The 20,932-nt window shown below is 42.4% G+C and overlaps 1 protein-coding gene across 1 annotated transcript in view; it reads left to right on the top strand.

The window, feature by feature from the left end:
- Window positions 1-20,932, top strand: part of NPNT (nephronectin) — a 90,907-nt gene that overhangs the window by 13,205 nt on the left and 56,770 nt on the right. The window contains exon 3 of the mRNA XM_065405355.1: window positions 6,921-6,971. Coding sequence (XP_065261427.1) covers window positions 6,921-6,971 — 51 coding nt within the window. The remainder of the gene's footprint in view (window positions 1-6,920; window positions 6,972-20,932) is intronic.

Genomic DNA, 20,932 nt, shown 5'->3' with positions numbered 1-20,932 from the left:
AAGCAGCTTGTCCATTCCTGCCCACACTGTGTTGAAAGGCAGCTAACATCTCCAGGCTGCTGCTGGCCACCGTCATAACCCAGCCACCTCCTGTGCCCCGCGCCCCCAGCTACGGGGTGGGGAAGGGGTTAGGAAGGGGTTAAGCACCAGGCCCAGGGAACCTGACTGCAGGGGCTTCAGCGAACCCGGCCAGAGAGGTGGCTCAGCAGGGGAGGGTGCCAAGGGGACAGAGCAGCCCCACACTCCCTGGGGGCAGGACCTAGGGCGGAGGTGTAGGGAGTGGAGGGGCTGCTGTGGAGCCTGCAAGTTTGGGTCTTGAACAGGCTGGAAATCGCTTCCCCTCCATTCCCCTGCCACTCCAGAACTTAGCTGAGGGGTATAGAGGCTTCCCCGTGCCAGCGCTGTGCGGTGCTTTGGCACATGCAGGGCTTGGCTCCTCCAGGCCAGAACCCTGGGCGGGAGGGTGTTGGGCTTTCCTGGGGTGCCAGCCCAGCCAGAGGCAGTGGGTGAAGGAAGGAGCCTGCAGGCCAGGCTGTTGGTGAACTGAGCACTTCTACTAGGGTCTGGTTGTCCGCACAGCATTGGATGTGCCCTGCTGATGGGGATATGGAGGAGCAGCAGATCTGGGGGGAGCGGTGAAGGGGCAAAGCAGGGAGGAAATTGAGAGGTGGAGCACATAAAAGGCTGATGGGTGGGCAGCAGAGGTGACATGTAACTGGCCGCTGCCTGGCACCTGCCCACACTCACCAGCCACTGTAGCGTGCAGCCAGTGCCAGTCGGAAATGTGACTGGGGTCAGGGTCCTACTGGCCGAGAGGTGGCATGCAGCGGGGGCTGTGCTGACGGACCGGTGTGGGGAGCGGCCAGCCCCGTGTGCTGCATCTTCACCCCACCATCAGCCTTGCACACCCACCCCCATCGTCGGCCACTGGATTCCCACACTCACTACTGGTAGGAGGGCGGCTAGCAAGCAGGGATCTGCCCAGCAGCAGGACCCACCAGTGCTGATGGGGAGGGTGGGAGACAGAAAATACGGGACAATGTGCCTGGTTTTAAGAAAAAATTGGGACACCTGCAGGAGAGCTTAAATATGGGACTGTCCCTTTAAAAACGGGACTTCTGGTCACCCTAGGTAACTTACACCTTCTTATGACCTGTCTAATGTGCATATTTTACCAGTTAATACTCCTCCTACAATGGCTTAGACTTCCTTACTTCTCTAGACTAACATAGACTCACACCTACTTACCAAGATGTAATTTATACCTCCCACACTCATCACCTCTGAATTTAGCCTACTGAGGCTAAATTAGTGTCAGGGAATGCAAGGTGGGGTAACTTGTAGCCATAAGACAGGAGAGTATGAAGAATAATAAACAGTTGGGGGAAGAAGTTGGTTCTTGCTTTAATTTACATCTTTTTTCACCTTCTAGTGCCTCAGTTTGTAAATTGCACTAACTTAGATTGTTACACATAGATAAGCAGGTGTACATTCGTCTACTTCACTGTAAGTGAATTTGCAATGCCTTGAACATCACCACTAAGTTGAGCACCTCACATCTGTACCATGTCAGTAAAAATAACCTGTCTCATTGTTAGAAAGGAGATGAAGACCTACGCTGAACATTATGATGATACTCCCAAATCCTCCTTCCAAAACTGGCACATTTTTTTAGGGGATGCTACAACAGCTGAAATAATTGAAAGAGCTCCCAAGCATTTTGGATTATGCCTCTGATGTTTTCCCAGAATCAGTTGGTGAACACCAGCGCAAATTTAAGTTAGCTATCTAAGTCCATATTGAGGTTCCTAAATAAAAATAGCAAGATTTTCAAAGGCACTGAACACCTGCAGCTCCAGATGACTATAACGAGACTTGTATGTGCTCAGCACTCAGAAAATTGACCCAGTGGAATTTAGGAGCCTAATTTTAGAGAGTTTTAAAAATACTGACCCTATACCATAACCCGTTCCTATTTAATACAGTGAAGGATCAAACAGTGTTTCTGGGATTTATAGGTCTGATGTGGAGATTTGGCTTGTGGATTAAACCTGGCATACAAGGGCTAACTCTGAAGTGACTGAAACTTTTAAAACCAATATAATATTTTAATTGGTAGTTTATTTTTATGTATTAATAAAAATGGAGACGTTCAGATATTGAGGCCCTGATCCTGCAAATTGCCCTGCACAGGCAGATCCTTGCAGTTGTTTGGTGCTCCCTTGATTTCCGTGGGCCTGTGAGTGTACACAGTGATTGGTCCATGTGGAGTAATCGGTAGCATTTCAGCTTTAGTTTGCTTTTTGCATCTTTAAATTCCAAAACTGAAATTACTTCATAAATTCCCAGTTGTGCAACCCTTACTTATGCAGTAGTATTGTGTCTGCAGCAAGTGCAAGATATGGATGCTTAAAAATATGACGCTCTCTTGGGTTTTTACATAATGCCTATTGCTGTGGTATCCAAGTGCTGCACAAAATTAAAGCCCAGCTCCTGTGGTTTTTTTCTCACTTCCTTCTTCCCCCAGAGTATTTTGATTACAGCATAGATACCCACGGTACTCTTTTTTTTTTTCTACTTAAATTGTATGCCTTTGTACCTATGTGCCTGCATGCAGTGAATGCACTTTAAAAGCATGTATGAATAACTGTTACATAAAAGACAAGCCTGTCACTTGATTAGCTTAAGATAACTAAATGATGAATCAGCTAGGGTTCAATGGTTCCCCCAGTTGTAGTAGTGCAAAGGGGACCTTCTATGTGGAAAACTCCTGTTTTGTAACCAGCTTTGCGATGGACCCGCTGTCCATTCCCAAGGCCGCCTCCATGGGTCTGAAATGTGCAGCTGGGTATGGGATGAGCCAAAATAGGAAAGATTTGGGCATGCATCATCTCTCTCTCTCTCTCTCACACTCACACTCACACTCACACTCACACTCTCTCTCTCTCTCTCTCACACTCACACTCACACTCACACTCTCTCTCTCTCTCTCACACTCACACTCACACTCTCTCTCTCTCTCTCTCACACACACACACACACACACACACACACACACACACACACACACACACACACCCTCCAGGCACCAGCAGAAAAGCTAGAGGAAAGTTAATGCAGCCTCAGACTGCTTGAATTATTTAGCCTCCATATCTATGATGGGAAATTCCTGGGCAGATGGAGATTCCAGAGGCAACAGCAGCTCAAGGGAATCCTGGCAGCCTATCTCCAATGGAGCTTCACTGCTAGTGGGCTGACAGGGCACTGAGAGTCCCAGAGCTGGTGATGAGCCTCTTTATGACCAGCCCTGGCCTCTGTATATTCTAGGATATCCACAGCGCTTGAGGGCAGTCCTCGGTTGGGAGAAACTGCCCTCCCCTGATGGAATGGTTCAGAGAATACCCTATGATGGTACTTGTCTTCTCACCAGGGTTGCCTCCCCTGGATATTTCTATACGAGAGGGCAATCCAGGCCTAAACTTGCAAATGTCTCTGTTGGGCCAGAAGTCTGTGAAGCTGTGCTGATTTACACTAGCTGAGGATCTGGCTCAACCAGGCTGAGAAATATGTTAACCAGCTAGATGACATGTATAAACAATGCATCCAACATTACTGTATACTGAAGAGGATTATTCTGGGGTTTAGCATAACAGATAGCTAAGGTACAGGATGGAAAAAGATATTGTTTCAACGCAGTGCCTTATAATAGAAATGATATGGCCCATGGAAACTCTCTCTTGATTTTTCAGCATGAGAGTGGCAGTTCTGCACCTGCCAACAATTCAGTGTGGCTTGTTTGAGGGTTCCCCCCATTCCCCATTACATTATCTAAGCAATAATCTGAGTTGCTCATCGGAACAGTTATTCTTTGTTTGACTTATTGGTCCATTTGACTGAATTATTCACGTCTATGTTGCTAAACAAGAACCAAGATTCTATTTAGATCACAAATGTTTCTGTGGTTCTTTCAGTGGACATACAAGACTGTTTCTATATGTCCATATATTTCTTATGTAAGATGCACCTGCTTTGGACGTGCCTGCATGCCTATTTGCAGCTCAGTTGTATGCCAGTTTTACATAGTTAAGCTACACTAAACATTCATGCTGTGCCCAGAGAACATTTGTCTTCCATTTTAAATTGTCTGAAATTGTAGCTGAAGTACAACAGCCAAGATATAAACTTATTTTAGTAAATAAGGTTTTGAGAATGAAAGACTTTATTAAGATAAAGTAGAAATCAAAATGTAAATCTTTTGAAAGAATAGCTATAAAAAGCAATTTGAAGTTTCATTTTGAATGCAGATTGGACAACTCCTTTGCTAGGGACAGTGGTAAGAAGAAATCTTCTTCCTACATTCAAATATGTGCAAATATGAAGGCTAAATCCTCAGTTGAAATAAATTGGTGGTAGCTATTCTGTCAGCTCCTCAGCTGATATGAACTGGTACAGCTCCATTGAGGTCGATGGAGCTATACCAATTTATACCACCTGAGGATTTGGCCATTTGTCTTCAAGTACATAATGCCATTGGACAGAAAGGTAGAAGTGGCATATCAGTAGGAAGTGTTTAACTGAAATTCCTACAGTAGATTTTATTTTTTTTAATAATGATATAAGTTATTACCATCAGCCATCCAACAATGGAACTCTCCTTAGCAATAACAAAGTCTATGTGAGATGTCCTGAGAAGTCTTTAGTAACAATGGGTGTACTTAAAATAACATCTATCTATCATCTTCCACCATTGAGGTAACTGAGAATCTTATAAAGAGATCTTAACAAAAATAGGCCAATGATCAAATTTCCTACCATCTTCCACTGAAGTAATTGTGATGATGTTTTAATGGCATAGGTGCAGGGCAGTCAAAGGAATTAAACAATTCAATATTCATCCCATTGGTAAAAGTAATGTATAAGACTACACAAACCAGCCTCAGTAATGCAGAAGTGGTTTGGTAGTTTTAGCCAAACATAGTAAAATGCACTATCCCAGAGCTTTTATATTACCGACACCAAGGAGTGGGGCTTTCACAAGTATACACAGAGGGTGCTAGAAATGCAGATGTAACCAAGTGCTTTGCTGGAAATTTTGCATGATGCTGCCTTCTCACAATAGCTGCGAAGAAACTATATGGTAGATGCTGCTGCTGCTCCTGTCTTTATGAGATAAAATAAATATTTTTCTAAATGGTGTAAAATATATTGATAAACATTTTAAAGTGAACTGCAAACACAAGGGTTTATACTCTCATTGATGCCTGTATGGAGGTTTTTTTGTAGCTCTCATTAGCATTGATGGGAGTTACCATATAAATCCCTTCATGCATTGATGGGAGAATAGGCCTCATTGTTTAGGATTCTTATTTTCTGGGCATAACAATGCTTTAAATGGAAATGCAATTCTGTATGGTCTAAGATGCACTGATCTCAACTAAAAGCAAAACCATGCTTTGTGTCGCTAATGAGCCTTGGAAATACTGAGTTGAGACAGTGGCTGTTTCCTAGAGGGCCCATTAAAATCCATAGGATTTTTGCCATTGACTTCAATGACTGCAGGATTGGGGCCTAATTTAATCCAGTATAATTCGCTAGATTTGCACATATGCAATATATTGATATATATCTATTTTAGACATATCTATTTTATGTAAAGGAACAGAAGTTTTTTGTGCATCTTTAAATATTCTAAAAAAGAATAGACATTTGTATACAGAACTGCACTACTGCTTTAATATTGCTATGTAAAACAATATTGTGGTTTTGCTATTTTTATTCAATTACATTTTTCAGTTCAAAAGCATGTTTTAAAATATCAGAAAATAATATTTTAAGTGGTGTTAAAGAAACAGTATCCTCCCCTCTCAGATTGCATCTATTCCACCCTTCAAATACAAGAATTTTGTAATCTAGTTTTTTTTCAGTAATGTGGTTTGGCTATTTAGATTTTTCTCTTGTAGCACTTAAATGTTACGCTTAGGGCCTGTTCCAAAGTTGATGGAAATCCTTCCACTGACTTCAATGGGCTTTGGAACAGAACTTTGGGGACTTATTCTTCTTTTTCTCCCCTGTTTTACACCGATGTAACTAGTGTAAGTGAAATCAGAATCACATCCTGTGACGCTAGAAAACCAAGAACTGTAAGTTTCAGGCTCTTATAGTAAGATCACGTAAGGTCCCAATCAGTGCTACTTAATGTAACTGACAGTCCATTTTATTTGCAAATATTTGAACTGGGAAACACAAGTCTGGTGTTTGCATTTTATTTTGTTTTAAGTTATTTGATTACATATGTTAGTAAGAGTAGAAAAGGTTGTTAAGTATTAGCTTTAATTCAGATGGACAATCAAAACTGAAACACTGTAAAGATGACCAGCAATTTATATGCCAGCATCTTTATTGGTGACAGCTGTTCCGATACGTAAAGTGCACATTATTTTAATTACACAAAAGTTAGTATCCAGATGCTAACTCTTTATGTTGGCTATATGGGAAAACCTATACGAGCTTGTATATTTAAATGACAGGATACTGTCTCTTTAAGAAAACCGTGATTATGTTGTATTATTGAAAACACTGAACTTGAACCCTGAAATAAGATAATTTTTACAGCTGGGTGAAGTGGCTATTATTCTTTGCCAAGCTCATTGACTGACTGAATAAGAATAGCATAACACCATTAATTGTAATCACTTTTATATCACATAATGTATTTGTTAAATCTCATAACAAATAGTAAGGTGATTCCATTTTTAAATATGTTCCAGAATTTTTTTTTATTTCAGAGAAGCTTTGACTGTTAAATGTGTGTAAGTCTCCAGGAATGTAGCAAGTTGATAAAAACCCAAGCCAAGTCCATCTTCCTTACAGGGGAAAAAAAAAAAAGCTGGAATTTCTTTTTTTGGACATTTGTTTTGCAGCTTTCTACGTCTTAAGGCAGAGAATAGCCAGAATAAGGTGCCAGCCCAAAGGTTAGCTGAACATATTTCTTGAAATAATTTTGGCAAGCCTATGTCTTGGTGGCATGGTCTCAAAATCAGAAGTTTACATGAGAAGTATAAAGAAGCTTTAATAGATATTTTAAAATTTATTTATTTTTATTTATTTTGAGGGGGTGGGAGGAAATTTATAGAGAGATGACTGTTTTAACCACAAATCTAATGACGGATGTAAATTTAGTATTTAAATAATCATGGGCTTTTGTTCAAGGTCCAAGCAATGTTTTTCCTGTCTGGAAATCTAATGTACTTTTAATGCCACATTTACAATCTGATGAATTCAAGAGACCTGATTCTGCTCTCACCTACATCACTGTGAATAAGGAGTAACTTCACTGAAGCAATGGGTGTTAAATTTGTGTAAATCAGATAAGAATCAGATCCCAGTTCTCTAGTGCAACCAAACATGATGGTACTCACACTAACCTACCTTTATAAGGAATTTAAAATTCAATGATTATTGAATCTGTGAAAAATTCAGGTAACAAATGTTTCAAAACAAATATTTGTGTCGGTAAAGAGCACTTGTATAAAATTTTGTTGTGAAGTGACTAAAGCCACTTAACATGTAAACTGGAAAATTTGCCCAAAAAAAACGATTATTACTTTTTCGGGGGGAAATTTTCACTTGGTTTCTAAGGAAAACATTTAAACACATACTTAACTTTAACCACATGCTTAAGTCCCATTGATTTCAGTGGGGACATTAGCATGTGCTTAAAGTTAAGTATATGCCTAAGTGCTTTGCTGAGCAGGTATTGGAGTCTGAATTTACATGTGCATTGTAGGACCCTGCAAATAGCTATAATCAAACATAGAGTTTATTACCACAGATAGTCTCATTGTTCACCATATATTATGTTGATGTGCAATTGCCACATGTGTATGTGCAAACTGAATAGTCCTGATGTACTTGTACAAATGGAGTAGTTGTGCATCTAACATTTAGAGACTTACGCTTAACTTTAATGTTGACATTGTGCCTCCTGAATGCTATAGGTAAGTGTAAATGGTTTTTGAAAGATGTTTTGAATGAGTCTTTAGAAAAAGCATGCATATATATGTAATATTTTATATAATATATATTAAGGAGCTGGCGGGTGGGGCCAGGGGGCTGAGAGGAGCCCTTGGCTGGCTGGCTGAGAGGAGCCCTTGGCTGGCTGAGAGGAGCAAGTGGTGGGCAGGGGAGAGCCAGTGGGCTGGTGGGGTCTCGGGGCGCAGTGCAAGTGGAGCAGGTCGGGGCCCCTTCTGAGCATGGGCCCAGCTCAGTGGCGCCACAGGTGCCATTGTAATCCCGGTACTGCCTAGAAATTGTACGTTTGTACTTCTAATTCTGTTATTTAGAAAATAACATAATTCTGTACTGTATGTTATGGTTATAGTATATTCTAAATGTATTCCTTGGGTAAAACATATTTTTATAATCCAATATATTGTATAGTAGGTTAGACATTATTTTATATACATTTGGGCAGTAAAACCGCATTGAAAGAGCTGATCTGGTCCATTTTATAAGGTAGATTAACTAGGTCAAAATTGATGTGGATAAAGCAGATTGCTAAAGTTTTACTGAGTGTGTGAAAATAATGTACTGTTATTTGTACCTGTAAATACGCTAGGAAGGTGATGGGGCATAGTTTCCAAGCTTCAGGGAGAAGACATTGGTTGTTTTTAGAGAGAGATAAGGCGTCATTAACCAGAGGGAATAGTCAGTTGGTCACAGCCTAACAGGGATCCTGTTTCAAGATTCCTGTATGTGAACAGGTTTGTTTCCCTCAGTGTAGAAGTCTGGCATTGGGGGAATGAGGGAATGGGCAGGAGAAGGAGATTCAGTGGAAGCATTGGAAAGTATGTGGAGGATTTGAAGATTAGGAGAGAGATTTTGTTCTGTATTCTGAAATGAACAGGCATCCAATACAGGTATCTGAGACTGAGTGATGTTACTGTCTCCAGGCAGGTGCATACGTGAGCAGCTGCATTTGTACAAATTGAATTTCAAAAAATTGTGTTTTAGGGGGACCATAAAGAAGGAGTTTATATTACTTAGCAAGAACAGATGAAAGCAGAGCAGTTTTGGCAGAAGAATGGTCAAGACAGTTTGTTTCCAATGTAGGTGATCTGGGAAAGGTAGAAAACAAGTGAGTTCAAGGTCAAGTTGAACATCTGAGTTCTGAAGATTTGAGGTGAAGTTCAGATTTAAATTGAGGAGGCAGAGAGCAGGTGGCAATGTGGATATAATATCTTGTGGATATAAAATATGAAGGAAGTTCTACAGAACAAGATCACAAGCCAAGAGAGACAAACCGAGAAAAGGAGAAAAACAGTGAAGAGTAATATAGATTGAGTATATTCTGCATAGAAGTGATATTCAAGGATGGATTCAAAAAGAAGTAGCTGGAGACATTTTAAAAAGATCCCAGGATGCTTGGGGACACCTTTAGTAGAAAAATCTAGAATTTCTATTGTCTGTCACAATATCCATCTCCTACTCCTGGGGGAATTCTGCACGACTGCATGTGTGCAGAATTAATCTCTTCCCCTCCCCCCCCCCCAATTTCTTTGCTTACCCACAGAAAAATGACTTTCTGATGGGAAAGCAAAGGGAAGCCACAAGAGCAGTCACACGCACCTCCCCGGCAGTGTGGGTGTGTTGTTTCAGGCACTTGGAGGAGCTGATAGAGAGGTAAATCACCGTGGGTTGGGGTGGGCTGGGGACACCCTGGCCGGTGCTTCCTACCCTGCAGTGGGCTCGACTGCTAGTCCTGGCTGGGCAGGGGAGGATGGGTCTTCTTCCTCTGCAGGGAGTGGTTGGGGCTGGGACCAGATTAGACCCACACCTAGAAACCTCCTCTGGCTGCAGGAAGCTCCACCTCCCCTCACTTTCTGCCCTTATCGCTCCTCAGCAATGGGGGAAGGGCTCACTGTATGGGGAGCTGCTCCCCTGTCTGCCCAACCCCCGTGCAGCTGGATCTCCCCATACAGAGAACCCACCCCCTCACCGAGCACTCTGCACCAGAACCCCCACCCTGCCAAGCCTCACTTGCATCCGGAGACCCTCTGGACCCAGACCCACCACGAGCCTCACTCCCCCTGCATCTGGACCGTGGCTGAGCCCCTCTCCCCTGCATGCAAAACCCCCTGCACCCAGGCCTCGCTCCCCCTGCATCCGGACCCCCACCCCTGCATCTGGATAACTCCCCACTGAGCCCCCAAAACTCGAACCCTCACTCTGGTGAGCCCCATCTGCCCTGCACCTGGACCACCCCGATGAGCCCTCCACACATGGACTCCCACCCCTGTGAGCACCTGGACCCTCCCCAACCAAGCCCCCCACTCTCAGCACTGGCCCCCCTGCTGAGCCCCCAAATCCCCATCTGAACCCCATCCCTCCACACTCAGACCCTCCCCCCCGCCGAGCCCCAATCACCTTCCCCTGGGCCTCGCTGCAGGGTGTCATTCCCCTGCACCTGGAACCCCACAACGAGCCCTGGTTCATCCAGATCCCTCCTGCACCTGGACCCCACACCAAGCCACCTGCACCCAGATTGCCCCACACAGAACTTTCTCACCCCACACCGGGGTTCCCCCACATTAAGCCCCTCCACATTTGGATCCTGTTGGGCTGAGCCTGCCTGCTCTACACTTGGATCAGGGGCCAGGGCGTGGCATCCATGTGAGACTGTCCCTCTCGCTATCTTGGTGAGCATGGCATGGAGGTGCAGGGCCCTGGGGTGTTTCTGGGGCAGGCCTGGCCCTTGTACTGTGTCAGGGTCGGGTGCAGCCTCACTTCTGAGTCTGTGTTCCAAGGGGTGGGGTGGGGAGGGGAGGCTGCAGGGTGATCTCCCACCTCCATGCAGCCAGTGGCCTGTGCTCCCCACTGTCATGCTGGAGCTTCCACATTTATTTATTGACAAATAAAATATGCAGAATTTTAAAATGTTGTGTGCAGAATTTTTAATTCTTTGGAGGCTAGTTTAGAAGCTAATTCTGTGTGACTGTAAAAACAACTGGCTTGCCTGAGCCTATTCTAGAATAGTCATGTGAATTCTTGTTCCACAAGCATTTTGTGAAATCACTATGAGAACCTGACGACATTTTAAACAAACATTTATACATGGATCTTTGGTCAAGTTTAAAAGGACAGTTATTGCCAGGCCTATTTTCAGCTGTAGTATCTGGCTAGTCAATCACTGACGGGCTTATTTTCACTGCAAAATGGATTGATTCAGCTGTCCAAGATTTTTTTCAGCCAAGTGCAAACAGGTTCAATGAATAAAGCTCAAAATAGAGATGATTAAAGTTTCTTACCAAATGTGTGCAAATAATATATCCTTGCTTGTACACCTCTACCCCAATATAACGCGACCCAATATAACATGAATTCGGATATAATGCAGTAAAGCAGCGCTCCGAGGGGGCGGGGCTGCACACGCCGGCGGATCAAAGCAAGTTCGCTATAACGTGGTTTCACCTATAACGCAGTAAGATTTTTTGGCTCCCGAGGACAGCGTTATATTGGGGTAGAGGTGTACTTTCAAATCCACTTTACTAGCTGTTGTGATGTCCGTTTCAAAACCTGCAGAGAAGGAATTTTGGGGGAAGCAATTGATATTGAAATTTATAGTAGTAGTAACAGCTACAAAATAGAAATCCTATTAAGGAATCAATCTACATTATAAAACTGTATTTTGTAGATGCTTTTGACTTTATGGAACAAAATTACTCTTTGGACTTAAATTTCTCATACTGCTTTTCCACACAAAGGTGATTGTAAAACATTGTTATGATTCCATATGGCAGCTTGTGAAGGCGGTGGCCCTTTGGAATTCACTTTCTCCCTCTGTAACAGCCTGAATTTGTCAGCCTTCAGGTCGTGCTGCAAAGTCCACCTTTTCTCCTTGCCTTATGCAGAAATATGTGTTGAATAGTGGTGGAAACTGTATGCTATCAACTGTATGCACAGCATGGCTGAGTTACAGCTGCTGTGAGACTTCCTCTGAAATCTTTACTTTTATGTGGATACAGACTAATACGGCTGCTACTCTGAAACCTTTACTTTTATGTGTTCACATTCTTAATCAAAACATCATATTGAATTTCAGCTACCAAGCACAACTGTATGTGGCTTAAAATAAACAGAGTTCTTCATGCATAGTGTTTAATGTCAAATATGGATTTCCAGACACTTGTTTCATATGTGAAGTAATGCATCATCACATCATACTTAGTTTGTCTTGAGCATGAATGTATCAGTTTTGGGTTTTTAGCAGTTACAAGCGGATTTGATTTAATAGCAGAACCTGCATTCCATATTTAATGTCTGACTTTCATCTTACAAATAAATATTTTGGCAGTGTTTTTTTTTCATTTAAGTGTAATGACATAGTATATGCCTTCTGTTTTCTATGCTATGACCACATTCCAGAGCAATATCGTCTGCTTGGTTGATTGATAAGATCAATATCTTCCATTGTTATTGTTTGCAGTGTTGTAGCTGTGTTGGTCCCAGGATATGAGAGACTCAAGGTGGGTGAGGTAATGTCTTTTATTGGACCAACTTCTGTGAAAAGTAATCACTCTGATTACCTTTCCGATCTGAAGAAGAGCTCTGTGGAGCTTGAAAACTTGTCTCTTTCACCAACAGAAATTGTTCCAGTAAAAGATATTACCTCACTTTCCTTTCCTCTCAAGCAGTATGAAAGCAAACAACCACATGAAAACGGCAGCATTGGATGATAAAGTTACAGGACCTCTTCTCTAAGGTCTTGTCTACACAGGGATAATTAGTAAAGTTCATCCAAATAAACGTAGGGTGTGAATTTAAAGTAGATTAGTTAAATTGCATTAAGCCCCAGTGTTGGCTTTCTCATCCAGAATTAAAGTGGCCTTAATTCCGTTTATCTTAATTCACTTCAGAATGCAGGCTAACTAATCCAGTGGCTCTCAACCTTTCCAGGCTACTGTACTCATTTGGGAGTCTTGCGTACACCCAAATTTCACCTCACTTAAAAACTACTTGCTTACAAAATCAGACATAAAAATGCAAAAATGTCACAGTGTACTATTACTGAAATTGCTTACCTTTTCATTTTTACTATATAATAATAAAATAAATCATTTGGAATATACGGTAAATATTGTACTTAAATTTCAGTGTATAGTATATAGATCAGTATGAAGAAGTCATTGTATGAAATTTTAGCTTTTACTGACTTCACTAGTGCTTTTTATGTAGCCTGTTGTAAAACTAGGCAAATAGCTAGATGAGTTGATGTACCCCGGTTGAGAACCACTGAACTAATCCACTTTAAAAATTCAATCGAATTAACTTTCCTGAGTGTCCCAGTGTAGACAAATACTAAGAATCAAATATTCCTTCACTAAAATATGTAAACATTTTCATGTTTGAGTTTTAACAAAGATAAAAGCCCGATTTATCTCTCACTTAGAGGAGTGTATCTCTGCTGAATTCATTTGAGTCATCCTGGTGGGCCATATCCTGAGCTGGTGTAAATTGTCAGAGATCCAATAATGGAGGTCTGACAACTTACACCAGCTAAGGATATGGCCATAGTACTTAATATTTTTAAAAGATATGTTATCTAGAAATATCCTTCTTCAATGTATGAATCTTCTTTCAAGATCCATTGAAATCTAATGTAAAACCTGTTTGCAGATTTTCTGTTGATACTATATCAGTATATCATATATCTCTTTAAGTCTCTTTCTTTTATTTATTAAAATTTACATTAAAATGGGATCTTGGTTGCTTAGCAGTGGTCCACTCGTATTGCTCAGCTGAAGGCAGTGACTCAATCCTGCTCCCGTTAAAGTCACTTTTCCCATTGATTCTAATGGGAGGAAGATTGGTCCCACAGGCCCCTTTGCTTCATCATCACTGTCACCCTTTGTTACTGGCACGAAATGATTGTGATATCACAAACAGATGGTTATGGTGAGCAACTAGAAAGCAGAACTCTAAAGCAACAAAGATCCTGTTTTCATGTAAGTGTCCTTGTTAATTTAAAAAAAAAAGGAAAAGGGAACCAAAATGAGAATAAATATGTGATGCCAGCAGAATTGTTTCTCAGTAGAATATTTTTTATTTTTCCATGAGGCCTCAACTACTCTTTAATCAAAACATACTTTCCATCAGTTCCCTAAGTAAGGCACCACTTTAAACAAAAATTGGCTAGGCAGATAATTCCCTTGGGAATTTTAGAGAATTCACTTTAGGAATATATCATGCTTCCTTTAAGGTTTGTTGGTTCACGGATGGTATGATCTTCTCTCTCTCATTTGGTGTACATGTTTCAACATCATCACAACAATAAGCATTTTTAAACAGAAAAAAAGCTATTTAATTGAAAGATGTTGACCTAGACTAGGGTGACCAGACGTCCCAATATTAGGGGCTTTGTCTTATTATAGGCAACTATACCCCACCCAGCCCCCGAAAAAAAGTGTCCGGATTTTTCACACTTCCTATCTGGTCGCCCTATCCTAGACTACAGAACAATCTAATTTCTATAACTGTATTCTTTTGGATACTCTTTGGAGGAACACATCTTGCATTTTACCAACAGTGACCCCTATGCCTTTCAAATAAAGTGGCAACTAAAAAATACATTGCTACTCATATGCTCTTTGGGACAGATTTGGCAGCAAGTCAGTTACCAATCTGCCAGAGAAAGCCATGAAGTGTAATGTTCTGTATCAAAAACCAATCTTAAATTGAAAGAATGTTGATCTTGCTCTCTCTGGAATGGAGAAGAAACATCACGGACCAGATAATGGTGGGTGGGTGTTTTTTTTGTTTTTGTTTTTGTTTGTTTTTTGTGTTCCATTTTAAACCAAACCAGTTTCCAGGTGGTAGAGTACAAGCATTGCTTGTGATTTATGGATGCAGGTAGAACAAACTCTTTCCACCCTAAATTGCTTTAGTGGGTGCAATTGTGTAAACTGCAAATTCTGTGATCTTTTAATCAGATGGCACGGGATCAGTGGCACAGGTGCAGCAAACAGAGCTGTAAACAGGGGAGATTGAGTGGGCGTTCTGTTGGAGGAGAAGAGAGGAACAAGTCCCTGGTCCTTAGGGGCAGTGAGTGAGTTTTTGTGGGTGTTGTGTTTTTTTTCTGGTTTGCGTGGTTTTTTCCCCCCCTTGTTCAGTTTGTAGAAGCTGATAGCAGGCAGTGTGCTGTGAGAGAAGCAGAGTCCTGATTGAGGGCAGGTCTTCCCTGATATAGGGCGGGCCTATAAAGGCAAACAAACTGTCTGCCAGTGGCAAAGATGCAGCAAACAGAGCTGTGAACAAGGGAGTTTGTAAGCAGAATTTGGGGTGGGGGTGCAGTGGTCTTGTTTTGTTTTGGTGTGTGTTTGGGTCTTTGTTTTTTAGGTTGTTTGCCCCCCCCCTCCCCTCTTGACAGGAATTTAGGCGGGAAGGCTAATGACAGGTACAGAGGCAGCAGTGATAGTGACCAAAGCCATGGAAGAGACAATGAAGATGACCAGATGTGGAAGCTGTGGGATGTACGTGATCCTAGAGTGGGTACCTGAAAAGAGCTTTGTCTGTATGAAGTGTAGCTTGATAGAGAAGATCCGAGGCTTGAAGATACAGATGGAAATTATGGTTGCTTGAACCCTCTTCGAAACTCCGATGATGGAGCAAAGGCAAGAGGAGGCTGAAGAGAAAAGTCAAGACCTGCAGATGCAAGCTGGACTGAAGAACTTGGAGGGGAGACTGCTGGGTGAGGAAAGTGGTCAGTGGTAGCATGTGACTGCAAGAACCAGGCAGAGGAAAAGATCAGCTGGTGAAGGAGAAATAGAGCTCAGGAACAGGTTTGCTGAGTTGGAAAATGAAGAAGGGGCACAGCAGGCTGTAACTGAAGGAGGGGGAGGGCAAGGAAGAAGAGAAGATCTGTTAGTCCTATAAGAAGAGAAAAGCCGATGGAGATACCCAGAGTTCAGAGCCCCAGGAGGATACAGGATGATTTGCAGAAGATTGCAAGGGAGAATAAAAGAGGATTGGCAGCCAGAAAATCACATCACCACCAGGAAAAGGCAGGTCTACGTGATTGGGGACTCTCTATTAAGAAGAACAGACAGAGCTGCCGTGGAGAACAGAAGTGTGCTGTCTGCCAGGAGCTAAGATACAGGCTTTGGACCTTAGGCTGAAGAGGATCCTAATGGGAGCAGGAAAGAATCCATTGATTGTCCTTCATGTGGGAACAAATGACACACACAGCTAGATTCTCGCTGAAACATATCAAGGGAGACTGTGCCAAGCTGGGGAAGACGTTGAAGGAAATGGAGGCTCAGGTGATTTGCAGTGATATTCTGCCTGTCCTTGGAGGAGGAGAACGAAGGAGAGACAAGATTATGATGATCAACAGATGGCTCAGCAGTGGTGCTATAAGGAGGGCTTTGGGATGTTTGACTAATGGGAGGCATTCATGGACAGAGGACAGTTCTCAGGGGATGGACTCCACCTGAGCAGGGAGGGAAATAGACTTCTGGGATGGAGGTTGGCACAACTGATTAAAAGAGCTTTAAATAGAAACTCAGAGGAGACCATTGTGAGATTCTCATGTAATCTCCATGCCTGATTTTAACATTGTGAGGGAGGAAAATCAAGTAAGAAAGATTTCAGCAAAGAAGAAAGGAACCACAGTAGGTAGGAGAGTGGAAATTAAGAGGAAGGATTGTGTTGATACCAGTCAGATGATAGGTGCTACTCGCAGTAGAATGACTGTATCCACGTGGGCACGAATGTGGGTGAAGCCAAGCAGCAGCAGTTAAGATGTTTATACACCAATGCAAGGAGCCTGGGTAACGAAATGGAGGAGCTAGAACTACTAGTGCAGGAAGTGAAACCAGATATTATAGGGATAACGGAAACATGGTGGAATAGTAGTCATGACTGGAGTACAGGTATTGAAGGGTATGAGCTGTTCATGAAAGACAGAAATAAAGGCAAAGGTGGTTGAGTAGCATTGTATATAAATTATATGATAGACTGTAAAAAAATTAGAAGTGATGAAATGGATTTTGTTTGGACCAAAATCACTTCAGGGAAGAAAGCTAGTAGAGGTTCCCCTGATATAGTGCTTGGGGAGTGTTGCAGACCACCAGGATCTGATTTGGATATGGAGAGAGACTTCTTTAATGTTTTTAATGAAATAAATACTACTGGGAATTGTGTAATTATAGGAGACTTTAACTTCCTAAGTGCTACTAATAACAGTAGGGCCCAGATTTTCCTGGATGTGATAGCTGACAGATTTCTTCACCAAGTAGTTGCTAAACCAACAAGAGGTGATGCCATTTTAGAATTGGTATTGATGAGTAGTGAGGACCTCATAGAAGCACTGGTTGCAGAGGACAACCTTGGTTCGAGTGATCATGAGTAAGGCTGCGAGTTTGTCATGGAAGTCACGGATTCCATGACTTTCTGGGACCTCCGTGACTTCTGCAGTGGCCGGTGCAGCTGGCCTGGGGGCCACTGAGCAGCTTGGGCAGCCTCTGGGCCAGCCATGCCAGCCGTTGCTGGGCAGTCTTGGGTCACCGCGCCCCCCTCTCCCAGCAGGAGTTTGGTTGTGGGAGGTGACTCAGAGCTGGGGGTTGGGGCACAGGAGGGAGTGAAGGCTCTGGGCAGCGCTTACCTCAGGGGTGGGGGGAGGGCTCCCCAGAAGTGGCAACATCCCTTGGCTCCTAGGCAGAGGCGTGGCCAGGGGGCTCTGCGTGCTGGCTCTGCCTCTGGGCCCTGCCCCCCACTGCTCCCATTGGCTGCAGTTCCTGGCCAACGGGAGCTGCGGAGCCGGCACTCTGTGTGAAGCCAGAGCACAAAGGTCATTGGCCACACTTTCGCCTAGGAACAGAGGGAGGGGGATGTTGCTTCCGGGGAGGCACAGAGCCAGGTAGGGAACCTGCCAGTCCCGCCAATTCCTCCCCACGCACCGCTGCTCCCGCCCAGCACCAGTGGGTGTCCCGGGCCACGCACACCGCCTGCCCCTGCCCAGCACCCATGGCGCCCACGGGCCACTCCCCCCTCCTCCCCGAAGATTTAGTCAGGGGTGTATATAGTATAAGTCATGGACAGGTCATAGGCCGTGAATTTTTGTTTACCTCCCATGACCTGTCCATGACTTTTACTAAAATTACCCCTTGACTAAAATGTAGCATTATTTATGAGTTAATTCAGTTTAAACTAAATGGAAGGATGAACAAAAATAGATCTGTTACAAGAGTCCTTGATTTCAAAAGAGCTAACTTTAATAAATTAAGGGAATTAATTAGGGAAGTGGACTGTACCGAAGAACTCAAGAATCTGAATGCGGAAGAGGCTTGAAATTACTTTAAGTCGAAGCTGCAGAAGCTATCTGAAGCCCGCATCCCAAGCAAGTAGAAAAAATGTGTAGGGAAGGTTCTATAGCCATATAAATAAGAAGAAAACAAGGAAAGAAGAAGTGGGACCACTAAGCACTGAGGATGGGGATAATCTAGGCATGGCCCAACACCTAAACAAATACTTTGCCTCAGTTTTTAATGAGGCTAATGAGGAGCTTAGGTATAGTGACTGAAGTTCAAGACCTCCATGGTAGCATTCTCTGAAATGCTTCCAGTTCCACGCGCAGGGCCAGTTAGACAGGCAGAACTACAGGGTCTCAATGCGTGGCTGAGACGAGGGTGTAGGGAGCAGGGGTTTAGATTTATTAGGAACTGGGGAAAAAGAGGCCCATTCAATTACATCATGTAATGACAGACAGCTGAAAAGTGACAAGTTTTATAAAGTGCTTATATACAAATGCTAGAAGTCTAAATAAGGTGGGTAAACTAGAGTGCCTCATATCAAATGAGGATATTGATATAATAAGCTCTACAGAAACTTGGTGGAATGAGGATAGTCAATGAGACAAAGTAATACCAGGGTACAAAATATATCAAAAGGACAGAACAGGTTGTGCTGGCGGGGGAGTGGCACTATATGTGAAAGAGTAGAATCAAATGAAGTAAAAACCTTAAATAAACCAAATTGTACCATAGAATCTCTATGGATAGTAATTTCATGCTCTAATAATAAGAATATAGCCATAGGGATTTATTACCAACCACCTGACCAGGATGGTGATAGTGACTGTGAAATGCTCAGGGAGACTTGAGAGGCTATACAAATAAAAAAACTCAATAATAATGGGGGATTTCAACTATCCCCATATTGACTGGGTACATGTCCTGTCAGGATGGGATGCAGAGATAAAGTTTCTTGACACCTTAAATGACTGGTTCTTGGAGCAGCTAGTCCTGGAACCCACAAAAGGATTGGCAATTCTTGATTTAGTCCTAAGTGGAGCACAGGATCAGGTTCAAGAGGTGAATATAGCTGGACCGCTTGGTAATAGTGACCATAATATAATTAAATTTAACATCCCTGTGGCAGGGAAAACACCACAGCAGCCCAACACTGTAGCATTTAATTTCAGAAGGGGGGACTACACAAAAATGAGGAAGTTAGTGAAACAGAAATTAAAAGGTACAGTGCCAAAAGTGAAATCCCTGCAAGCTTCATGGAAACTTTTTAAAGACACAATAATAGAAGCTCAACTTAATTATACCCCAAATTAAAAAACATAGTAAGAGAACCAAAAAAGTGCCACCATGGCTAAACACCAAAGTAAAAGAAGCAGTGAGAGAAAAAAGGCATCCTTTAAAAAGTGGAAGTTAAATCCTAGTGAGAAAAATAGAAAGGCGCATAAACTCTGAAAAAGGAAGTGTAAAAATATAATTAGGAAGGCCAAAAGAGAATTTGAAGAACAACTTGCCAAAGACTCAAAAAGTAATAACAATTTTTTTAAAGTACATCAGAAGCAGGAAGCCTGCTAAAAAAACAGTGGGGCCACTGGATGATCAAGATGCTAAAGGAGCATAAGGACGATAAGGTCATTGTGGAGAAACTAAATGAATCCTTTGCATCGGTCTTCACGGCTGAGGATGTGAGGGAGATTCCCAAACCTGAGCTAGTCTTTTTAGGTGACAAATCTGAGGAACTGTCCCAGATTGAGGTGTCGTCAGAGGAGATTTTGGAACAAATTGATAAACTAAACAGTAATAAGTCACCAGGACCAGATGGTATTCACCCAAGAGTTCTGAAGGAACTCAAATGTGAAATTGCAGAACTACTAACTGTAGTCTGTAACCTATAATTTAAATCAGCTTCTGTACCAAATGACTGGAGAATAGCTAATGTGATGCCAGTTTTTAAAAAGGGCTCCAGAGGTGACCCCGGCAGTTACAGGGTGGTAAGCCTGACTTCGGTACTGGGCAAACTGGTTAAAACTATAGTAAAGAACAAAATTGTCAGACACATAGATGAACATAATTTGTTGGGGGGAAAGTCAACATGGTTTTTTAAAGGGAAATCATGCCTCACCAATCTACTAGAATTCTTTGAGGGAGTCAACAAGCATGTGGACAAGGGGGATCCAATGGATATAGTGTATTTAGATTTTCAGAAAGCATTTGACAAGGTCCCTCACCAAAGGCTCTTAAGCAAAGTAAGCTATCATGGGATAAGAGGGAAGGTCCTCTCATGGATTGGTAACTGGTTAAAAGATAGGAAACAAAGGATAGGAATAAATGGTCAGTTTTCAGAATGGAGAGAGGTAAATAATGGTGTCCCGCAGGGGTCTGTACTGGGACCAGTCCTATTCAACATACAGTATTCATAAATGATCTGGAAAAAGGGGTAAACAGAGAAGTGGCCAAATTTGCAGAAGGTACAAAACTACTCAAGATAGTTAAGTCCCAAGCAGACTGCAAAGAGCTACAAAAGGATTTCACAAAACTGGGTAACAAAATGGTAGATGAAATTCAATGTTGATAAATTCAAAGTAATGCACTTTGAAAAACATAACCCCAACTATACATATAAAATGATG

Source organism: Emys orbicularis, chromosome 5, assembly GCF_028017835.1.
Source record: "Emys orbicularis isolate rEmyOrb1 chromosome 5, rEmyOrb1.hap1, whole genome shotgun sequence".
In the NCBI taxonomy this organism is placed as follows: domain Eukaryota; kingdom Metazoa; phylum Chordata; order Testudines; family Emydidae; genus Emys; species Emys orbicularis.
Note: the sequence above shows the minus strand (reverse complement) of the source record. Positions and strands in the feature narration are given on the sequence as shown.